This window comes from Dama dama, chromosome 5 (genome assembly GCF_033118175.1).
Source record: "Dama dama isolate Ldn47 chromosome 5, ASM3311817v1, whole genome shotgun sequence".
In the NCBI taxonomy this organism is placed as follows: domain Eukaryota; kingdom Metazoa; phylum Chordata; class Mammalia; order Artiodactyla; family Cervidae; genus Dama; species Dama dama.
The window spans coordinates 111828714-111846637 of record NC_083685.1 but is presented as its reverse complement, the minus strand read 5'-3'; the positions used below and the strand labels follow the sequence as shown (position 1 = coordinate 111846637).

The following is a 17924-nucleotide window of genomic DNA, read 5'->3' as shown; positions in this document are numbered from 1 at the left end:
GGCGGGCTCCGGGAGAGCCCTAGGGAAAGAACCTGGCCCGTGGGGAGGTGGGGGGACCGAGGCGGCGCCGAGACAAGCGGAAAGCTACTGGGTTTGGAACAGAGAGGCGGCGGCGGCGGCGGCGCCGAGAGGGAGGGGAAGAGGCAGGCGGGCGCATGGGGCGCCCCGGCCCCGCCGGCAGCGCGCCCCCTCCGGCCCGGCCGCGCTGAACGCCCCCAGCGCTGCGCCTGGAATCTGCGCCCCGAGGCCATGCCGGTCATGAAGGGGTTGCTGGCCCCGCAGAACACCTTCCTGGACACCATCGCCACTCGCTTCGACGGCACGCGTGAGTGGGGTGGAGGCTGGAGCTGAGGGTTCGAGCTAGAGGTTAAGTCTCATTTGGCCCTCGCGTGGGTCTCCTGAATGTGATGAGAAAGACCCAAGGCGAGGAGAATGGGCTAGGAGGGTCTAGGAACTCCCAGAGCCCCAGTAAAGGAACAGGACTGGGAGCGCCCTGGGAGGGGAGACGGGGAGAGGACCAAGAGTTCGGGCAGCCAAGGTTGGGGGTGTGTGACTGGAGGCAGGAAAGGTTCTTTGTGCGGCAAAGCGGAGGAGTCCTTGAGAGCCGCCCACTCTCAGGCAGGGCTCTGCTGGGGGCGTGTACGGGAGTGTCAGGACGCGGAGGTGGGACGAAGTGGCCAGGTGCTTTGGGGTCTGCTCCCCAACGACTGCAGCATCTCCTTCCCCCAGAAAAAAAAGAGAAAGAGAGACATAGAAAAGGTCAGACTTTTGCAGGACCTAGCTTGGATTAAGGTCACGCACCCCCAAATTGTAGCGCGTCCCTGTCTGGGGGAGGTATGGCAGGAAGGCAGGGGGTGGTCTGTGTAACGGAGAACTGCCTGCCCTCCCAACCGAGCTTGAGTTCCAGGTTCAGCACCTTGGACAGCCACCATCCTGCTTCCCCTCCTCTTCTCCCGCCATTCCCTTTTCCTACTTTGGAACTGAACGATCTCCCCTTGCCCGGTTCGGACACCCAGGCTGAGATCTGGAAGGTGGGGGGAGCGGTACCTGAGGGCGGAAACCTAGCCGCCGGAGCCCTAGCCGCCTCCCCACCCTGCCCCCACACACACCTCCCTTGTTTCCATAGCGCCTATCACCCGGGCAACGGACCTGGGATGGAAGAAGGAGGCTGCTTGCCCAGGGCCCAGCACCTCCCAGGCACCTTCAGTATCCCCACCAGCCGCTCCATCCCCAGACATTCAACCCTCCTAGCACCCCAGGACTGGTTTCTTCTCAGATCCCTTCCTTCAGCTGAGACTGTCCCTAGATGGCCTACCGAGCCCCCCTGAGGCCTCCCACCCAGCGGAACTGGAGGGGAGCCAGCTCAGGTTTTGTTGCTGGGTTTGCTGGAGCCACAACTTCATTGCTCAAGCCTGTCAAACTCTGAGAACTGGGACAGACCCCCTGATCTTAGCTAAGGGATGCTAAAACGAGGACTTTTCCTGGAAGGCAGGGAATGAGGATGCTACTCATCACTGTCTTCCTCCCTCCACAAAGGAGACTGGATAATAAACTCTGTGAGTTTTTGGTTTCCTATCCATAAAATGGGTGTGATAATGCCAGAATCTCTGCCTTATCCAGGATAGCAGCTATGGATTGTGCTTTGAAAGCTGGGCAAATGTGGGGCATCATTTCACCTTCTCAGTGTAACATTCACTATGTGCCAGGATTTGCTCTTCCCAGGTAACCTATGTAACTCACACCAAAACTTTTGAGGAAGATATATAATCCCTCACTTTTCAGATAAGGAAGCTGAGGCAGAGGGGAGTTCATTAACTTGCTCAAAGTTACACAGTCAGCAAGTGGCAGGGATGGGGTGCTGGAGCCCATGCCCTTATTCACCATGCTGTGCTGCCGCCTACAGCAATAGCTCATCAGCTTCAAGGCAGAAGTCATGACCTCTTGGAGTTCCTTTTCCAACCCCCTAGACTACCCTGTCCCAGTTCCAGGCCACCCTTAAGTCCTTGTCCTTTTGCTCTATCTCTTCTTACTCTCATTTCAGGACATCCCAAAGGGGATCCAGGAATCCCACGGAAACCTGGGAAGCTCCTGTCTCTAGGATCTCTGACCTCAGCTTGGGGGAGGTATGGCTCACCTGGAAACTGAGCTCTCCTCCTGGCCTTGGCCTGACCTTAACCCCTTCTTCCCACAGACAGCAACTTCCTGCTGGCTAACGCCCAGGGCCCACGGGGCTTTCCCATTGTCTACTGTTCCGACGGCTTCTGCGAGCTCACAGGCTACGGCCGCACCGAGGTCATGCAGAAAACCTGCAGCTGCCGCTTCCTCTATGGTCCAGAGACCAGTGAGCCAGCCCTGCAGAGGCTGCACAAGGCTCTGGAGGGCCATCAGGAGCACCGCGCTGAAATCTGCTTCTACCGAAAGGATGGTGAGGGGATCTAGCCTGCCCTGCCGTCCTGCCCAGACCCCAGGCCTTACCCAGAGTCCACTTGAGACAGCGGAAACCTGCTTGCTGGTCCCCACACTGCCACAAGCTGACCGTGTGACATTGAGTGTATACCTGACCCTCTCTGAGCCATGGTTTTCCCATCAGGAAGGTGAAGGAGATGGCTGACAAAATCTCTGGGCTTCTTTCCAGCTCTATTCCTTGGCCAAGCCCTTTGATTATGCCCAGGAACCAAGGGGGATGAGAGAGAAGGAGATGCCATGGGCTGCTCACCCCCCTCCTCTTACCTCTCCACACCTGCAGGCTCAGCCTTTTGGTGCCTCCTGGACATGATGCCCATCAAGAATGAGATGGGGGAGGTCGTACTTTTCCTCTTCTCCTTCAAGGACATCACTCAGAGCGGAGGCCCAGGACTTGGCCCCCCAGGAGGCCATGGCGATAGTAATCATGGTAACGTCAAGTCTGCAACTCTGGGGAGATGGCATGAATGGTCAGAAGCCCTTGCCCAAGGGCACCCAAGCCCTGTCCCTACTCAGCCTCATGGATGTGCCCCCACTTACTGCCATATCCTTCTTCCCAACAGAAAACTCCCTTGGCAGGAGGGGAGCCAGCTCAAGACTTCGATCTGCCAGGAGGCAGAGCCGTACTGTCCTACACCGACTGACCGGCCACTTTGGCCGCCGGGGCCAGAGAGGCATGAAAACCAATGTGAGTCCAATCTCTACCCCAACATCTCCCAGACATATTTCTGAGGCACCCTTGCTACTGTGTCCCCGTTTCCCTGTCTGCCCAATCTCCCTCCAGTCGCTTGTTCCTTTGTCCGCCATTCCTCATGTATGGCTCTCTGTTCTATCCCGTGTTCCCCTACATCTCCTTTCATCCCCCTCTTCCTTGCCTCCTTGTGATTGACATTTCCCTGCTCTGATGATGCCACAAAGGTGGGGCTCTAGCAGCAACTACATCACCCACGTTTGGGTCTTAGGGTTACCTCATGGGGGCTATGAAACCACGTTAGTGGTCCCAGGGAGAAAGCCCCCACTGGGGCCTGGCATCTGACCCTGTGTACCACTCTTAGGACCCTGATGAAGCCATGGGTTTCCAACCTTCTGAACAGACTGTTATGGCAACAGGGGGTGGGGTATGCCATGTCAGCCTCCCCTCCCCCCTGGGATATACTTATCCTCCACTGCATTCCTAGAACCCAAGAGGATCTTGAGGGAGAAGCTAGTGACCCCTCAAGCTAGGGCATTGTCTGACTGGTCATAATCACCTTCTCAAGAAGGGTAAAGGTCAAACTTTAGAAATACCCCTTGCACACGCGCACACACACAAAATATGATTGATTCCAAAGAGCAGTAAGTTGGCAGAGGAAGAAAGTGTCAGGTGTCAGCTGCCAACCCCCACCTCCTGCACATTCTACATCCTCTCGTGGCTGTGCTTGCAGTGCCCACTCCACCCCTTTCCCCATTCCTTACCTCTCCCTCCCCCAGCTTTGGCTCCTGTTTCCCCCAAGTGTCCCCAACCGCCACCCCTCTCCCCTTAGAACGTGTTTGAGCCAAAGCCATCAGTGCCCGAATACAAGGTGGCCTCCGTGGGGGGGTCCCGCTGCCTCCTCCTCCACTACAGCGTCCCCAAGGCCATCTGGGATGGCCTCATCCTCCTCGCCACCTTCTACGTTGCTGTCACTGTCCCCTACAACGTCTGCTTCTCGGGTGATGACGACACCCTCATCACCTCCCGACACACCCTTGTCAGCGACATCGCCGTGGAGATGCTCTTCATTCTGGGTTAGACCCTCTGCCCCACGTATCCTGGCGGGTGGGCTGGAGGGACCCACTCACCCAAGCCTCATTTCATCCTGGGTTTGCCGGACCCAGATATTTAGAGCCCACCTATTTCTGGGTCTTTATGTCCTCATGGTCCATGAACCCTGCCCCTGATCCCTGGAGCCTTCAGCCTTTAGACCTCTCCTCTTTTAAGAACCAGTCTGAAGCTCAATCCATCATCCCCATTCCTGCCTCCAACACTATTCTGAGTCTTACCCAAGGTACCTTGGCCAAGGCCCCTTCGTAACAGCTTCCTGCATCCCCAGATATCATCCTGAACTTCCGCACCACCTATGTGTCCCAGTCTGGCCAGGTGGTCTCTGCTCCTCGTTCCATTGGCCTCCACTACCTGGCCACCTGGTTCTTTGTTGACCTTATTGCTGCTCTACCTTTTGACCTGCTTTATGTCTTCAACATCACCGTGGTGAGTGATCCCTGTCCTGCCTTGCAGCCTAGCCTGGGAACTTCAACACAGCATCTCCCATTAAGGGACCCACCTCAGTCCCAGACTCAGTCATCAGCGAATATTTGCCAGGTATCTGTGATGGGCAGAGCCCAGCGCTAGAAACCAAGAAGGATCCGAGAGTGTCTGCCTTCTTGGGGAGTTCAGTTCACAGTCTCTGAGGGAAGCTGAGACAAATGAAAAGCTAACTAGGGCTACCAAGGCGGCATTGGTCTGCAGCCAAATGAGCGGCACTTTTCACATTTTTATTTAACAAACAACGGATGAGCATTTAGCTGTCTGCAAAGCACTGTGTAAGTCATGGTCACTGTGGAGGAGAGGGATAAGGATTCAGCCACTCGGCAGCTAAGCTGGTAGACAGCAGGAACAGAAGAGGTGAATGGACTGCAAGACGGGGCCCAGGTAGTGCTGCGCAGGGGCTGGATGCAGAACTAACTGACCTTGGAATTCCAGGCTGGAACACGGGCTCCCACAAAACTGATCTGAAATCTGGCTGTTGTGAGGAAGCCAAAGCTTGGCAGTTGGGCAGAGGCTGGCGTGGTCTGGGAAGGGTTCCTGAGGGAGGAGGTGAGAGCTGATCTAGACCCTAGACAGAATAGGACCCAGCTGGCAGGAGACAAGGAGAGGGAACATTTAGGGGAAACGTAGCAAGCCAAGATGAGGAGGTAGAGGCTGCATGGCGGACTTGGAGGCAGAGAATCCCAGGACTGCCTGGAGCCGCCCTCAGTGGTCAGCTCTGCACCCAGCCGGCAGATACTAGGTCTTCTATGGCCCAGAGAGAAGGAGTCCCCCCCGGTGTCCCCAGACCCCCTTGAGTGGGGAGGTGGAGAGCAGTCTCCCCGTGTGCTCCTCTGCCTGCCACACTCAGCTATAGTGGGAAACCACCTACACGCAGCCGGATTTAACTAGCCGCCAACGGGCTGTGGGCCTCTTCTCCTGGCTGTGTACACGTGTGTGCACGCTCCCACACACGTGCATGTGGGTGTGTCTGCCCTGAGGCTCTGGCCCTTCCAAGTGGAGCTCCCCACTCCTCCCCTGAGTGTACCCCCACCGGGTTTGTGCCACCAGGCAGTGCCCCCTTCTCTGGTAGCTTCAGGAGCACTTTACAGTTTACTAAGTTCTTTCACACATCATCATGTAGGAACCTCTCCTTAACCTTTCAGGGCAGATTCTTATCTCTCTCTTTCTTGGAGGTAGATGCAGAGGCTCAAAGAGGTTGACTGGCTTGTTGAAAGTCACACAGCTAGCAATGGCAGGCAAGAGACTAGAACTAGGTCCCTAGACTCCTGGTCTAGAATTCCTTCCAGCATGCCACCCTGCTTCCCAGGAAACCAGTGTACCTGAGTGGATGGCCTGGCACGAGGGGAGAGGAGGAGCCATGCTGGGGCTAGAGGGAAGCAGAGCAAAGATGGAGGCTAAGTAGGCACTGGCAGAGCCATGGACTTGAAGTGAGCCAGGCCTGAGACATCCTGGTCCATCAAGGAGAGGAGGGCCCCAAGGGAGTAAGGCCCAGGGTAGGTGACAAGGGGAAGCCTTGAAGAACTCAAGGCTGGAGTCAGGAGCTCTGAGAGCTAGGGGCAGGGGTTAAGCCCCGGAGTGCGTGTTCGGTAGCTAAGTTGTGTCTGCCTCTTTGAGACCCCATGGACTGTAGCCTGCCAGGTTCCTCTGTCCATGAAATTCTCCAGGCAAGAATACTGGAATGGCTTGCCATTTCCTTCTCCAGGGGAATCTTCCTGACCAAGGGATCCAGCCCGAGTCTCCTGCATCGGTGGGCAGATTCTTTACCACTGAGCTCCCTGGGAAGCTCCTAAACTCTGGAAAGGGTCCGTCAGAGTCACCTCCTTTCCAACTCCTTTGTCTAAAATTAGAGAAAATGGCATGTGACTCAGGAGCTGTGTAGGGCCAGGGCTACGGGGGGATGCTCCTGGAAGCCCCTGAAGGGACAGTGAGGGGCCTTCATACAAAGTTCCACAGGTGCTACCCCAGAGCCCCCAGCCCTAGCCTCCAGGCTGTCCCACCCAGAGCAGTAAGAACATAAGCCCCCACCTGCTCATCATGTCCAAGACTGGAAGGGCTTATCAAAACACAACCGAAACAGTCATAGTTAATACCAGCTAACCTTTACAGGACCCTGACTAACTTCGGCAATTCCCACCAAACCATGCAAGGGCTGGGGCCTCACAGTCTAAATACCCTGCTCTCCTTCTCTCAGCATCCCAGCTGCAGCTGATCCATAAGGGATGAGGTCCCTAAACCTTCCCCTGTCCACAGCTGATTGTACCTAAGACACTGGGGGCTTTGAGCAAGGACCAGAGATCATTATGTCTGTTGTCCCACCTCTGACTTGCCCTTTTACTAGCCAAGGTGCTAAAAGGCAGTATAGCACAAAATGGACTCTGGTGTCAACTCAGATTTGAATCCCAGCTCCATGATTTCCTTGGTCTGTGACCTTGAGCAAGTCACCAGCCTCTCTGAACCTTAGTAGACTCATCTGCACATTGAGAATGGTGACGAAAATTGGACTGAAGGCGTAAGTTTGTTTTTATGAGGATTACAGTTACTTAGCCCAGTGCCTGACACACATATAGTATTTGCTGTGAGCCATTATCAGGGTTGTGTCGTTGCTCTTTTTGTATCGGTCGCCGCACTGCATGGCTTGTGGAATCTTAGTTCCCTGACCAGGAATTGACCTCTCGCCCCCTGCAGTAGAAGTGCAGAGTCCTAGCCACTGGACCGCTAGGGAAGTCCCCATGATTAGTTTTAGTATCATCCTGTCCCCCTTGCATTTCCTGGTCACCTTAGCACAGCAAGGATCCTTCCAGGCAGGCTTCCCTAGCTCCAGGGCACCTGGGGGAGGGGGGAACGCTGGGGGGCCTGCTGACAGCCTCCCCTGGCGCACCCACTCCACAGACATCTCTGGTGCACCTGCTGAAGACGGTGAGGCTGCTGCGGCTGCTGAGGCTGCTGCAGAAGCTGGAGCGGTACTCGCAGTGCAGCGCCGTGGTGCTCACACTGCTCATGTCGGTCTTTGCGCTCCTTGCCCACTGGATGGCCTGCGTCTGGTATGTCATCGGGCGCCGGGAGATGGAGGCCAACGACCCGCTGCTCTGGGACATCGGTGAGCCACTGACCCCCAGGCTTTCACCAACTACCTATTCACCTGCCCTGTCCAGGCAGGCCCCCTAGCTGACACCCCCACCCCCACTCCATATTCCTCCATCCCTCCAATAAGCATGCAGTCAAATAGACGATCAAGTCCCAGCTCTCTGTGCACAGGAAGCACTGAATAAACTCTTAGAGAGTGGAAGGGGCCCCTAAACAGTCAGCAGTGTAGGGAGCCGGTAGCCTTGAGCTGCAACCGTAACCACTTCAGGGCGGGGAGGCCCAGACGCCGGCTGCTCCTCACATTTCCTGTGCAAACCTCCCCTCACCTCTGTAAATACTCCCCTCACCCAAGGTCAAGTGCAGGCAGCTCAGGGAAACCCCATTCTCCACTGCTGGCGCAGCCGGGGCTCCTTGCATCCCTCCACCCGCTAGGCTGGTTGCACGAGCTGGGCAAGCGGCTGGAGGTGCCCTATGTCAACGGCTCAGCGGGCGGCCCATCGCGGCGCAGCGCCTACATCGCCGCGCTCTACTTCACGCTGAGTAGCCTCACGAGCGTGGGCTTCGGCAACGTGTGTGCCAACACCGACGCCGAGAAGATCTTCTCCATCTGCACCATGCTCATAGGCGGTGAGGCGGGGCCTGCCAAGCCCAGCGTGCAGATGGGGAAACTGAGGCCCAGAGAAGGCAAGGTGTCCACCCACGACCAGACATTGGGAGAACATTCATTCATAGATGTTTGCTCAGCACCTACTACCTGCTGGCCTTGGGGGGAACGGCCACAAACCGGAGGGTTGCTTGCAAAAGGGATAGGAAGCCCAAGTTCATGCCCTAATGGGGTGGGGCATGAGAGAAGCATCAGGTGTGACCCGTCTCAGGACCACCTGCTATTCCCTGCCCCAAACCCAGAACCTGGCACCAGGTAGGCACTCAGGAGCCCTCTGGCTCTCCTGCCCCTCCCTAGGAGCCCAGAGACCGATCCAGGGCAGGGGGCTCGCCGTGGAGGGGGGGGGGGGTCGGTGGGTGGAGGCCGGAGGGGTGGCCGCCCCTGACTGCCTGCTGCACGCCACAGCGCTGATGCACGCCGTGGTGTTCGGGAACGTGACGGCCATCATCCAGCGCATGTACTCGCGCCGCTCACTCTACCACAGCCGCATGAAGGACCTCAAGGACTTCATCCGCGTGCACCGCCTACCGCGGCCACTCAAGCAGCGCATGCTCGAGTACTTCCAGACCACGTGGGCGGTCAACAGCGGCATTGACGCCAACGAGGTAGTGCGTGGCGGGAGGGCGCCCTGTACCTGCGGCGCAGAGGTGCAGGAGTGGGGAATGGGGTCGCGGCCTCTTAGGGTTTGGGATGGAATCAAATGGGTTGCAGGGAAACGAAATGATGTTCACAAGGACACACACCTACCGGAGTTCACATCCCTTTGCTTTACACGTGACTAATGCCATGGTCGAGTGTCTGCTTGCGGCCAGCCTCTGCGCTGGACACAGGAGTCCTGGGGACGATTACCCCCAGCCCTTACCCTGGGGGAGACAGCAGCCTGGTGAGGGAGACAGCCTGGTAAAGAAAGAGTTATGCAGTGAATGGGACTCTACTGGAGAGAGTGGGTGCAGCAGCGCCATCACTGTGTCTGAAACTCGAAGTGTCAGGGGAGGTGGCACAGAAAAGTGAACATCATGAAGGTTAAGAAGGAAACTGGCCTGCTACCAGAAGGCCATTCCAGGCAGAAAGAGCAGTAGGAACACAGGTCTGGAACTACTGATGTCAAAGAGCAGAGCGAGTTCAGGGAACTGAAAGTAGTTCAGCGAGCTTTCAGGAAAGGGCGTGTGAGCACTGCGGAGGGAGGAGCGGCAGAGGGGTGAAGAGAGGGTCTTGGGAGCGGGGCAGCCCCAACTCAGGGATGGCCTTGGATTTAGATTTTGTCCTACCACATTTTTAGGCTCAGGAGTAACCCGCAGATCCAGAAAGTCTTTTTTTTAATTATTTTGGCTGCACTGGGTCTTTATTGTGGTCCACAGGCTTCTCTACTCGAAGTGCATGGGCTCTGAAGTCGTGGTGGGGTAGGAGTGCTTGCGGGCTTAGTTGTGGCATGTGGGATCTTGTTCCCCCACCAGGGAGTCGAACCCTGGCCCCCTGCATTGAGAGTGTGACGTCCTATCCACTGGACCACCAGGAAAGTCCCTCAGGAGGTATTTCTGAGAGCAGGAGCCTGGGGATTGGTGATCAGCTGGTTGCAGGAAAGAAGCTCAAAGGGATTCCCGGGTTTCTGGCTTCGGCCAAAGGGTGGGATAGAGGCATTACCCAGTGAAGATTGGATTTAGGGGTGAAACTGAGAGGTCAGGGTTGGGCCATGATGAGGGTGTTGTGCCTGTGGGGAATCCAGGTGGAGGCTGCCCCATGTGTCCAGAACACACAGGTCTGGACCCGGAGGTAGGGCTCCAGACTCAAGGTGGGGGGGGGGGGGGGCGGGTAAGTCGTGGAGCTGGTCGCTATGATGCAGGGAGAGCGTACAAAGTAAGAAGAAAGCTGAGGAAGTAGGTTGGCTGAGGAAGAGGAGCCTGAAGGAAGTAAGTGGAACAAAAGGGAGAGGTCAAAAAAAAAAAAAAAAGGGAGAGGTCAGCAAGCTTGAGTGGCCAAGGGGCTCCAGGAGATGAGGGTGGAACCATGAGCATTAAGTTCAGCCCCCAAGAGGTCACTGCTAATATCCAAGGTCTAGTGTAACCCTGCATCTTACAGATGGGGACACTGAGGCCTAGAGAGAGAAAAGGGTTTGTCTAGAGTCCACAGGGACTTATGCAGAGCTGACTTCTAATCTCCTGGCTTGAAGGCTGACCCACCAGGGATGGTCTGTGCATACATGGGGTTGAGTCATTAGGATGTGTGTGCGTGACCAGTGTGTGTAGCCATGGGCAGTGGACAGACAGAAGAGCTAGTCTCTGCCCCATGACTTGGGTTGGGAGGTCAAACTGAGATGAGACACACAGAAGTCTCCCTGAAGGTCAGAAATGGATAATTTGAGCTCTGTCCTTGAAGACAGCTCAACACATCTGTAGAGCTCAAGTAGCTGCTGCCGGGGAATGACCAGAATGACCTATGCCCCTTATGCAGTTACTGCGTGACTTCCCAGATGAGCTGAGAGCTGATATTGCTATGCACCTGAATCGGGAGATCCTGCAGCTGCCCCTGTTTGGAGCAGCGAGCAGGGGCTGTCTGCGGGCTCTCTCCCTACACATCAAGACCTCATTCTGCGCTCCTGGCGAATACCTGCTGCGCCGCGGGGATGCCCTGCAGGCGCACTACTACGTCTGCTCTGGCTCGCTGGAGGTGCTCCGCGACAACATGGTGCTGGCCATCCTGGGTGAGGGTCCTGCCTCTACCTTCTCCGTACCCCAGAACCTTCCCCCAGAGGCCTTGGGAGGGGCCAGGAATCTAGGGACTGGATAGCTGGTGTTCTGGCAAAGAAGTACTCTCTCTCTCAGTCCCAGCACCTACCACCATCCCCTTTTGACCATTCCCCTCAGACCCTTACCTCATCCCATTGGCCATCCCTGAACCCATCAACCCTTCCCCAGTGACTGTTCCCCCAAATCAATTCTCCCACCATACCATCTCCCAACACCCCTGATCCATCAACTCTCAACTCCACTGACTCTCTACCCTTTAACTGACCCCTCTGGCCGTTCTGTATTGATCACCCAATTCCATGGATTGTTCCTCCAGCCTTACTGACACCCCCAACTGACTGTCTCCCAACTTCACCAGCCATTCTCCACCGACCTGCCAACTCTATTGATTATTTCCTCCAATTCCATTGACTGACCCACCTTCAACCATCCTTCAAACACACTGGCCATCCCTCACATCCACTAATATCATCTGGGTCCCTCTGCCCTAGCTGACTGTCCCTATCCCTCGCTCACAGGGAAAGGAGACCTGATTGGGGCGGATATCCCCGAGCCTGGGTCAGGCACAACTCCAAGCTGCGTGCTGAAGACCAGTGCTGACGTGAAGGCACTCACCTACTGTGGCCTGCAGCAACTGAGCAGCCAAGGGCTGGCCGAGGTCCTGAGGCTCTATCCTGAGTATGGAGCTGCCTTCCGGGCTGGCTTGCCCCGGGACCTCACCTTCAACCTGCGCCACGGCTCTGAGACCAATGTATGTAGACCCCTATGGCCTCTACCTCCTCCGAGGTCACCTCCTTCAAACTAGACCCTCCCCCAGCCCCAGAGAGAGTCTCATGAATTCCTTCCACCCTGAAAACATCATCTCTCAACCCTGGGCACCCCTTCCATTGCCCCGCCATACTTAACATCTTCAACCCACTGACCCTACTCATCATGGACCATCATCCAACCCCATGGACCATCTCTCACCAACTCTACTTCCAACTCAACTGACTCACCTCCTGTTGGTCCCCCTTCTGCTCACTCTAGACTCCTCAAAGGACCCCCATTTTAAAAACAATCCCCTCTGCGTGCTCCTCCTCCATCAATTCCCTCCTTCTTTGGACTGGGTCTCCTCCCCTGGGGCTTCTCTGCTCCACTCACCAAGTGTTTCCCGGGCCCATTTTTGGTTTAGGCTCTGGGCCAAGTCTGTAGTTTTCACCCTAGACCTTGATCTTTTACTGCTTTTCAGGCTTATGTTGCCACTCAGGAGTTGTCTGAGTCGGAGTTGGGGGTATCTCTGACTCAGTTCCACAAAAAGGCCTAACATTCTCCAACCCCACCACTCTGATGGGCGGGACTAGGAGGTGCTGCACTGGGGGAGTGGGGAGGTGTGAGTCAGCCGGAACCCCCCTGTGTCCCTGCAGGGCCTCTGCCGCTTTTCCCGATCCCCTCGCCTCTCCCAGGTACCGTATCCTTCCTGGGTAGGGTTGAAGTCACATGCAGAGAGGCGGGGGCGTGGCGGGGGGCACCTTTCCTTGACTGCTCTGCTGCAGGGTGAAGGGAGAGGGGATGGGGAGCAGCAATGCCGGTGGAGGCTGTTGCTTACTGAAGGGGCACTGAAGAGTGCCCTGTGACATCAGCTGCGTCCTCTGCCCACAGCCGCGCTCGGAGAGCCTGGGTTCCTCCTCAGACAAGACCCAGCCATCCATCACAGAGGCCGAGGCTGGGGCCGAGCCTGGCGGTGGTCCCAGGCCCCGGCGGCCCCTCCTGCTGCCCAACCTCAGCCCAGCGCGGCCCCGGGGCTCCCTGGTCAGCCTCTTGGGGGAGGAGCTGCCCCCTTTCTCAGCCCTTGTCTCCTCTCCTTCCCTGTCCCCAGCCCCTTCCCCTGCCCTGGCTGGCCGGGGCCACAGCCCCTCCCCTCATGGCCCCCCCAGGGGCTCTGCTGCCTGGAAGCCCCCCCAGCTTCTCATTCCCCCACTGGGAACCTTTGGACCTCCGGACCTCAGTCCCCGGTGAGATGCCAGCCTCCCCTGCCTTCCCTATACCCCTGCTGGCTTCCAGAACCTTCTCTGGGCTCCATCCCTGGCATTCTGACCAGTGCTCCACCCCGCCCTTCCTGATCCACCACAGCTTGCAACCCCACCCCTCTGTGACGGCTGATCCTCCCCAGCTCCCTGGTGCTGCAGCCCCTTTCACCCTCTGCCTGCTCTGCCCTGCTCTGGCCCTTACTCTCTGCCCGCGGGACTGATGACCACTGCCTCCATCCCAGGATAGTGGATGGTATTGAGGACTCTGGCAGCACGGCAGAGGCCCCTACGTTCCGGTTCAGCAGGAGGCCTGAGCACCCTAGATCTCGCTTGCAGGCCTCTCCTACAGGTAAGGGCCAACAGTGGACTTCAACTCACAGTCATGCATCCATCCATCCATCCATCCATCCATCCATCCATCCATCCCACATATAGTAAGGGCCTGCCAGCTTCCAGGTGCTCTACTAGCAACATACAGATGAACCAGGCCTGGCTCACACTTAGCAAATGCCCAGTCTAATGGAGGCAATACCTGTGTTCTCAGACGCATGGTTCCAGAGCAGAGTGCTAAGAGCCATGACCGAGACAAGAGCGGGGCTCCTAGGAGGGACAGGAGGGAGCCTCTAACCCTCCTTCTTAGAGGAGGGGACACTTGAGGTGGGCCTTAAAGGGTGGGTAGGAGTTTGAGTTGCGGAACAAGGCAGTTGGTGAAAGGCACATAGGCATGACCAGAAGAATGGTTGTGTTCAGACTCCAAAGAGAAACTTCGTGCCTAGAGCTGGGGGTGGGTGGGAGGTGGGTGGGACGTGGGGAGCAGTTGGGGAAGTGATATGGCCTCAAAACCAGCCTGAGGAGCTTGGGTTTCCCATCATCCTGACCTCAGAGCATCCTCTCCCCTTGCTGTCCACGTGCCCAGTGACAGGAGGGCCCAGCCCAGGCTGCAGGCTCAAGCTCCCTGCACTCACCCAACACCCCTTCTCCCCACTCTGTCTGCAGGGCCCACGCCCAGCCAGGAAGCCGCCCCTGAGGCTGAGGAGGTGAAGGAAAAGGTCTGCAGACTGAACCAGGAGGTTAGTTGGGGCCTGTTCCTCTCCTCCAACCTTGGGATCAGAGATGTGCCTCATAGAACAGCATTGTAAAGGGTTTGGAGCCAAACTCCTGATTTCAGATATTCATGTTAGCTGTGTGACCTTGGGCAAGCCCCACAACCATTCTGAACTTCAATCTCCTCATCTGAAAATGGGGAGATCGTTCTTCCCATCTCGTATGCACGAGATGAGGGCACATACGTACCCGGTTGATCCCTAGCGGGTTGTAAGTACTCAGGGAAGGCTGCATCCCTGCCTTCCAGCTGACTCAGGAGGTCTGGCCGGAAAAAGAGGGCCTCTCCACCAACAAGGGATTTGCTCCTGCAGGGACCGTTCCACCTACCCCCACCAAGTCACATACTCCAGTCCTTCCCTCCCCGTCTTCTTCCCCACCCCCCCACCTGTCTGGGCCGAGGACTGCCCAGACTGGGGGACCTGGACCCTCCCATCTGAATCCTGGTGGGAAAGAGCCCAGATCCTGTTTGCTGAGGCTGAGTCTCCACCTCCCCCTCAGGGATCTCAAAGCCACATTCACAGCGCAGCCAGGCCCAGCCCTCGGGAGTGGGCCTTCCCTGGGTTCTGATAAACATCAGGCATCCCCAGGGGTGCACCTGGGTGGGGCGGGGCCTGGGGCAGGGGGCGGAGCCAGCCCTGGTTCTGCAGGATTCACGGTGGGTCCTGCTTAAAGCTGGCAGTTCTCCTAGACCAGTGGTCCCCCAACTTCAGCGACCATCATTATCCGGAGAACCTGTTAAAATGTGGATTCCTAGGCCTCACACAATTTGGAACATCTGGGGTGGGGCCCAGAAATCGGCATTTTGACAAGTTTTTCAGTTAATTCTGTAGTTCCTGAAATTTGAAAAATGCTGAATAGACACTTGAGCTCCTGTGATGTATCACCTGAGAGTAAGCCTGCGTCTGTCACTTCACAGTTGTGCAGCCTCTTTGAGCACATTCTTCTACATCTTATAAAAGTGTGTGCGTGGCAGGAGCGAGGGGGTGGAAATAGCAATAGCTGTCGTCCCAAATCCTTTTTTGGAAAGAGGCTGGGGTATTTACATCTAGACAAAAATAACCCCTGTCCTGTCTTCTTCTTTGGAGGGTGGCCATGAGCAGAGTGGACATGAAAGAACTTTGTAAACTGGAGATGGGAGCGCACATAGGAGGGGTGATGACTGTTGTGGCACCTGGGAGACAATTTGATGTGTTTTCAACAGATTTCCCGTCTCAACCGAGAAGTGTCTCAGCTTAGCCAGGAACTTCGACACATGATGGGCCTGCTGCAGGCCAGACTGGGTCCCCCGGGCCACCCAACAGTCTCGGCTTGGCCCCCACACCCTCCTTGCCCACCTCAGAGGCCTCCATGCAGTTCTCCTTATATGTCCGGACCACCACCTGGCCTCCTCGATACTACTCGGGCTGAGATCCACTGCCCGGCCAGTGTGGGGACAGCAGAGATGGGGGCTGCCCCCCTCGGCCTGAGACCCTCTGTACGGTCCCCCTACCCTTCCGAGCCTGACCCTCTGGGACCCTCCCCAGTGCCAGAGGCCCCGCCTCCAAACTCAAGCCTCATGAGGCACAGCTTTCGGTCCAGGTCAGACACGATCCACTGACACCGGCCATGGGCCCAGGCCTGTCTGGGGTGGGTGCTGCTGCCTGCCATCCAGGGAGGGGCTGGGCCCCTTGGCCTCCTGCCTTGGGTCAGCAGCCACCAGCGGGTCTGGTTGGCTCTGGATTCTCTGACCTTTTTTAACCAAGTCTGGTCACTTGTGACTCTTCTGTTTTCCCAAACCTTCCTCTATTCTCCTCTGTGAGGGGAGCCATCTGAGGCCGTGGAACCCAACAGGCATGAGATGGACCGCAGTGCCCATTAAGCTGGGCAGATGAGATGTCTGGCTTTCTCCCCAGGACCTGGAGGCAGGTAGAGATGGAGGTGGGGTAGGGGAAGGGCCCCAGATCCAGCCTAGGAAATGAAGACTGAGGAAAGAGCAGGCAGGATCTTGGTGTCTACAGCAAGAGACTCCAGTGCGGAGATAGCTAGTGATACTGTGAGGTCTTTTGTCCCAGCCCCCAGGTCTCTGCTGGAGACGGGAGTCCTAACCACTGGGAAGTCCCCTGACTGGCATTTGAGTAACCCAAGACTTCTTAGGCTTCCAACCACCAGCCCAAGGTGGAGGGGCTCCCTTTCCCCCACAGCCCACATAGGAAATGAACCAATGACCCTAGATATGTATTCTTTGATTCCCACAGCATTTTTTTTTTTCAAAATACAAATGAGTTGCCATATTAAAAATCAGGAAAGTTCACATAAAAATCCAGATATTCTGGGAACTTCCCTGGCAGTCCAGTGGGTAAGACTCCGCACTCCCAATGCAGGGGACCCTTGTTCGTTCAATCCCTGGCCAGGGAACTGGACCCCACAGGCTGCAACTAAGACCCAGCACAGCAAAAAAAAAAAAAAAAAAAAAAAAATCCAGATATTCCAGCTTCTCTAAACAAATTACAGAGATCTGGCAATTCTGGACCAACATTGCACCTGTCAATAATTAGTTGGGGGGGGGGGGAGGGGGAGCTGTCCTCTTTGGATGAGGCCTGCATCCTCCACGTCTTTGCGATTCCCAGGTTCCTAGATCATTTCCTGACACCTAGCTGGCTTCCCTCCTTTGAATTCTTTATCTGATCTCTGTTGGTATCTGAGGTTGTAATCCCTGCCTTATAGTGTGCTTCCAGGTTCCTTTGCCCCAGTGGGTCCTTTTCAGGTCAAGTAATGTCTATTTCTACCCCTGGGCCTGGGGCCTGTCCACATCTCTGTTTATGTCTCTCTGCAGGCCGAAGCTGAAAGTGGTCTCTTCTGCTGCCAGCAACCTGAAACAGTCCCAGCAGCACTCCTTCCCTTCCCCCACCCCTAGACCTCAGCCATGCCTGTTCTCCCACTTCCAACATGGTCTCACTCAGGGCCTTCTTGAACATGCACCCTGGTTTCCAGCTCTCCTAACCACCCACCACCCTGGGCTCACTTTTGGATAGGAAATAAACTCTTTTATTTTTGTAGTTGCTGGCTCTGGCTGTTTCTGGGGGCTGGTGTGATAGCTCCAGGGCTTTGGAGGAGCCTACATGATAGTCACTCCCACACAGTACCCCAGGGCCCTGTTACTGTCTCTAGGAGGGCAAAGGTGCCAACCAATCCACTTGGCACCACATTCACGCCACCAGGAGCCCCTGGGATGAGGCAGAAACCTTAATGAGTCACTATGGGCCCGTTATACCCACCCTCCCCCCAACCTGGTCAGAGCCACAGATTCAGACAGTGTGTGGGAGGGACAGAGCCCTGACTCAGGTACACCTCCAGCCCTGGAAAGGTGGCCCAAGGGACTCCCCACCAATCCTACAGTAACTGATCCTGTCCTTCTTGCAGGCAAGGTACAGCAGGGTCTGGAGGAAACACTTGTCACCAATCAAGAACCTGCTAGGAATCCCATTCTGCCCCATCCCCTCTGCTCTCCTAAGCTTGCTCCTCCTTCTGAGTTTTCACTACTTTGATGACCACTGCAGGGGTGGGTGTTATGGATGCTGTTAGAAAAA

The 17924-nt window shown here is 56.3% G+C and overlaps 1 protein-coding gene across 1 annotated transcript; it reads left to right on the top strand.

Annotated features, from left to right (window-relative positions):
• The first annotated feature begins 249 nt into the window (after positions 1-249).
• KCNH4 (potassium voltage-gated channel subfamily H member 4) lies at positions 250-16255 on the top strand. The gene is made up of 16 exons (XM_061141211.1): positions 250-325; positions 2192-2425; positions 2747-2893; positions 3027-3151; positions 3987-4230; positions 4536-4693; positions 7643-7850; positions 8270-8464; positions 8907-9106; positions 10950-11199; positions 11764-11996; positions 12652-12690; positions 12887-13239; positions 13497-13603; positions 14251-14324; positions 15560-16255. Exons 1-16 carry the CDS (start codon positions 250-252, stop codon positions 15953-15955), a joined length of 3039 nt encoding a protein of 1012 aa, XP_060997194.1. The 3' UTR covers positions 15956-16255.
• Positions 16256-17924: the final 1669 nt, after the last annotated feature.

What these genes read in the sequence shown, in the direction of transcription:
- KCNH4 (XM_061141211.1), top strand. Translation starts at nt 250, where the DNA reads ATGCCGGTCATGAAGGGGTTGCTGGCCCCGCAGAACACCTTCCTGGAC. An exon ending in AGAGAGGCATGAAAACCAAT is followed by an intron (nt 3,152 to 3,986) that starts GTGAGTCCAATC and finishes CTCTCCCCTTAG; the next exon opens with AACGTGTTTGAGCCAAAGCC. An exon ending in TCTGCAGACTGAACCAGGAG is followed by an intron (nt 14,325 to 15,559) that starts GTTAGTTGGGGC and finishes TGTTTTCAACAG; the next exon opens with ATTTCCCGTCTCAACCGAGA.